The following is a 4,821-nucleotide window of genomic DNA, read 5'->3' as shown; positions in this document are numbered from 1 at the left end:
TGGGGCTTGTTGCATGTGCCCGCCCCCTGGGCTCTTTACTGCCGGAGCTCCGCTCCTGTGCGCTCCTGCAGGAAATGACCCCTGGTTAACAGTACCTTTGCTAAAGCAAACCATTTTCAAAATAGAATTCAGAACTTGAATCATGCATTTATTTGAATTAGTTTGCCAACTCTGGGGTGAAAAATACTTTGGGGGTTTGGGGGGTGGAGCCTGAGAAGAGTTGGGTGGGGGAGGAGACCTCAGCGGGGGTTAAGGCCATAGAGTCCGCCTTCCAAAGCATCCGTTTTCTCCAGAGGAACTGATCTCTGTGGCCTGGAGAGCAATTCTAATTCTGGGGGACCTCCAGGTCTCACCTGGAGGCTGGAAACCCTAATTTGGGTTGGCTTGGAACAAGATCTTTCCAGATAATATTGCCATGGAGGAGAGGCCCTGAGAATTAAGCAAAGGGGGGACATGATAGAGGGGGGAACGTGATAGAGGTTTATAAAATTATTCACAGGGATGGAGAGAGCTAACAAAGGGATTTCTGTTTTCTCCCTTCCAAAATACTAGAACTTGGGGGCATGCAATGAAGCTGATGGGGTGGTAGGCTCAGTACGGACAAAATGAAATACTGTTTTACACAGAGAGTGATTAAATTGTGGAATTCGCTGCCAGAGGATGCGCTGGTGGCCACAGGCATAAACAGCTTTCAAAGGGGATTAGAACATAAGACGAGCCTTGCTGGATCAGACCAATATCCATCTTTCTTACACGGTGGCCAACCAGTTCCTCTGGGTGGCCAACAACAGGGCACAGAGGCCATTCTCTGATGTTGGCTCTTGGCTCTGGGATTCAGTGTGGAGGTTCCCTTCAGCTACCATGACTAGTAGGCATTGATAGGCTCTTCCATGAATCTATCTAATTCTCCTTTAAAGCTGTTTTTTTCCTGGGAATGGCAAAGCGTTGAAAAGTACATAAGTATCCTCAAAGATCAGTGAATATTCTAATTCTGATAAGAGTTCTGATAAGAGCTGTCCTTGAAAACGAGCAGTTTCTGTCAAGAGCTCTCTCAGCCCCACGTACCTCACAGGGTGTCTGTTGTGGGGAGGAGAAGGGAAAGGAGTTCGTAAGCCGCTCTGAGACTCCCTTGGGTAGTGAAGGGCAGGGTATAAATCCAATCTCTTATCTTCTTCTTCTTCTAATACAAAATTGATACAAGTACTTACTTCCTCCCCTAAAGACTGAAGAAGTGGACAGGGCCAAAGCATACATTTAAGAGATGGATCTATCTTGGAGGGCATATACAGCTGGCTGCGAAGGGCTGTAACTGTGTGTCATCAGGGCTATTTTTGGGCAGGAACGCACAGGAACGGAACTCATTAGCATAATAGCCCAACAGGAACTCATTAGCATAATAGGCCACACCCAACAGCAGAAACTCATTCGGATTGGCTACATTAGGGGTGTGTGGCCTAACATGCAAAGGAGTTCCTGCTACAAAAAAGCCCTGGGTTTTGACAACAAACGAGGTAAACAGAATAAGAAGCTAAAGGTGGGTGTGGCTGGACGGCCACACTTCTGGTAACATGGGGGTGCGGCCTAATATGCTAATGAGCTATGCTGTCAGGGGTGTGGCCTAATATGCCAATGAGTTTCTGCTGTTGGGTGTGGCCTGTTATGCTAATGAGTTTCTGCTGTTGGGTGTGGCCTGTTATGCTAATTAGTTCTTGCTGGGCTTTTTCTACAAAAAGAGCTCTGTGTGTCATAAACCATACTTGGCCTTAGTCCCAAGAGTATCCTTTATTCTAAGCATGACGACCTCTCTGAGGAGGAAACTATCAAAGCTCTTTGGACTCATAGAGCTGAGCTAGGCACTGGTATTTAAATTCCCTCGCAGCTGCCCTCCAGGGGAAAACATACCATATGGTCGCTGGTAGCCTACCATCTTCCACCGGAAGGGTGCATCCGTCACCACCCAGGAGGCGATTTCTGCCGATTCCCTCCTTTTACTTTAGACCCTGCTGTGCCCCTTATCCTGTTTATGGGGGTTTGCTGACCCCAGAACTGAAATTTTTAAGAGTGGGGGCTCAGTGGTTTATATTAGGAGGGACAAGTGGAAAGGTTCACGCTGCAAGCTCTGCTCTACTTTGTGAATTTCGTCAAATACAAGCTGGTCTCTGAAGTGGCTTGACAAGGAAGACGGAACTCCCTACCTTCTATCCGTTGGAAGGGACCTCCAGGGTCATTCTAGCCCAACTCCCTGCAAAATGCAGGAAATTCACAAATACCCCCCACACCCCCAGTTACCCCTGTTCCATGCTCAGATGATGACAAAAAACCCTCCAGGATCCCCAGCCAAACTGGCCTGGGGGAAAATGGCTTCCTGACCCCAAAGTGGTGATCAGCATTTCCCTGGGCTCATTTAAATGCCTCCCCGTGCCTTCCCCGGCCTGTCTAAGGGCCGGCTTGTCCAGGCTTCCCACAGCTGCGGGGCACCCGGGCAAGCCAAGGGAAGGCACGGGGTGTGGCCTAATATTCTAATGAGCTGTGCTGTCAGGGATGTGGCCTAATATGCTAATGAGTTTCTTTTGTTGGGTGTGGCCTATTATGCTAATGACTTACTGCTGGGCTTTTTCTACAAAAAAAGCCCAGCTGATGGGTGAGCATTCTGCTCCTTACCAGTTCCAGGGTATTCAGTTCTCCAGAGCATGGGTAAATAAACTGATGCTGCTCTGGAAACCTCCAAACGAAATGCTGCGTCATTCACCCAGAATTCTGAGCCTTCTGATATCCATGCCAAGCATATGACTGCTGAGTCTCAAGGGCTGCACCCTGGGTTGACGTAAAGTCTCTCGAAGCCTCTCCACGTGAGCCCCAGAACTGTGTTTTTACAGCAATGGAAATAGCAGGGAATATAGGAAGAAGTGAGGCCTGTGGCTAGTAGGAAACTGCTGAGCACCAGAGGCCTGTTAAACATCGCTTTCCTCTCCCTGCAGGTCCTGGAGCATGTGAAGCCGCTCAGCAAGAAGCCATGCGGTTTACCGACAAAGTGGAGCGGCTCGTCCGGGAGTCCAACAGCTCCCGTTTTCCTTTCGGGCAGAGCTTTTTAATGGCTGAAGGGCTGACGCTGACAGAGGATGAGCTACTGAATTATTCTCAGCCGGGGATCGCGTTTTCAGAAGGGTTGTTGATGGGAGGGGATTACGCCATCCGGCTGGCGGCACAGTCCAGTGAGTTTGTTGGAAGGAATGAAACACACGCATGAATGCATGAAGCTGCCTTATACTGAATTCAGACCTTTGGTCCATTGAAGTCAGTATTGTCCACTCGAATTGACAACTACTCTCCAGGGTTTCACGTGGAGGTCTTTCACATCACCTCCTACCTGATCCTTTTGGAGAGCCTGTTTGGTGTAGTGGTTAAGTGTGCGGACTCTAATCTGGGAGAACCGGGTTTGATTCCCCACTCCTCCACTTGCACCTTGCTGGATGACCTTGGGCAAGCCGTAGTTCTGATACGAGCTGTTCTTGAAAAAGAGCCGTTTCTCTCAGAGCTCTCTCAGCCCCGCCTACCTCACAGGGTGTCTGCTGTGGGGAGGGGAAGGGAAAGGAGATTGTAAACTACTCTGAGACTCCGAGGGAAGGGCGGGGTATAAATCCAATCTCTTTTCTTCTTCTTCTTTTAATTGGAGAGGCCGGGGACCTTCTGCATGCCAGGCAGATGCTTGCCCTTTGACCCACGACCCCTTCCTTTCCCCCTCCCCACTTGGGGGGGGGGCTGAGAAAGAACCTTGGTTATTAAATGACATATCAGACACCTGCAGGATTTTGGAAAGAGCTGGTTCTGTTTCCCCAAGTTCCTTAGGGCTTTATCTTCCTGGGAGTCAATACAGAATTAGGGTACCGGGCATTCGTGGGATGCACTTTAAAATTATTTTAGTTTTATTGTAGTATATATGAAAGGACATGATTACCATTATACCAGTATTTTGGGAATATAGATACATTTTGGGAATCCATTTCAGGTAATCCTTTTTCAGGTTCAGAAAGGTATTGGCAGGTCTACTGCTACTGTTTTCAGTTGTCTTTCACATCACCTGCTGCCTGGTTCTTTGTAACTGGAGATGCTGGGGATTGAACCTGGGACCTTCTGCATGCAAAGCAGAGGCTCTTCCACTGAGCCACGGCCCATGCCTTCCTCCTAGCTTGAATTGTGGTTGTTTTCTCCCACCCACCCCTTTTCCTTTCAGCTTTGGATTTCTACTGGCGCCACCTCTTTGCTTCACGCGGTTCCGCAGGGGAGGCCGTGCGTTTGGGATTTCGGCCGTACGTCCCACAATGTGACGGTCTGGGAAACTGGGAACCTGTTCAGTGCTATGACAGCTCAGGTGAGATCTGGTTAGCAATCTAGTTGGCAGCATTAAGGTGAGCCAAAGAACCACAGAACTCTGTTATTGCCTGTGGATCCCCTTCTCTGTTAGCGGCGTTGTCTCTGTCAAGTGAGAGATTATTCTCTCTAGGACTTTATGTGCTTAAAACCTGAAGATGCTTCTTTATTAGCAACCACTTGCTCGAAAAGGGGTTCCCAACCTTTTTGAACCTGTGGGCACCTTGGGGATTCTAACACAGTATGGTGGGGGACAGGAGCTGCGGTGGCTCAAGTGGTTAAGACGCTGAACTGCAGGCTGTGGAAGGTCGGTAGTTCAGCAGTTCGAGACCCGGATTGCCGCATGACGGAGTGAGCCCCCGTCTCTAGTTCCAGCTCCTGCCAGCCTAGCAGTTCGAAAGCAAGAAATTGCAAGTAGATAAATAGGTACCACTTCGGTGGGAAGGTAACAGC

The 4,821-nt window shown here is 49.1% G+C and overlaps 1 protein-coding gene across 1 annotated transcript in view; it reads left to right on the top strand.

Annotated features, from left to right (window-relative positions):
• Positions 1–4,821, top strand: part of TG (thyroglobulin) — a gene marked incomplete at its 3' end in the record, with an annotated part of 49,473 nt that overhangs the window by 33,564 nt on the left and 11,088 nt on the right. Inside the window, exons 12-13 of the mRNA XM_015415666.1 lie at positions 2,979–3,212; positions 4,232–4,369. Coding sequence (XP_015271152.1) covers positions 2,979–3,212; positions 4,232–4,369 — 372 coding nt within the window. The remainder of the gene's footprint in view (positions 1–2,978; positions 3,213–4,231; positions 4,370–4,821) is intronic.

Source organism: Gekko japonicus, unplaced genomic scaffold, assembly GCF_001447785.1.
Source record: "Gekko japonicus isolate JY-2015 unplaced genomic scaffold, Gekko_japonicus_V1.1 scaffold3641, whole genome shotgun sequence".
NCBI classification, from domain to species: Eukaryota; Metazoa; Chordata; class Lepidosauria; order Squamata; family Gekkonidae; genus Gekko; species Gekko japonicus.
The sequence above is the reverse complement of the archived record's forward strand: the minus strand, read 5'-3'. Positions and strand labels throughout refer to the sequence as shown.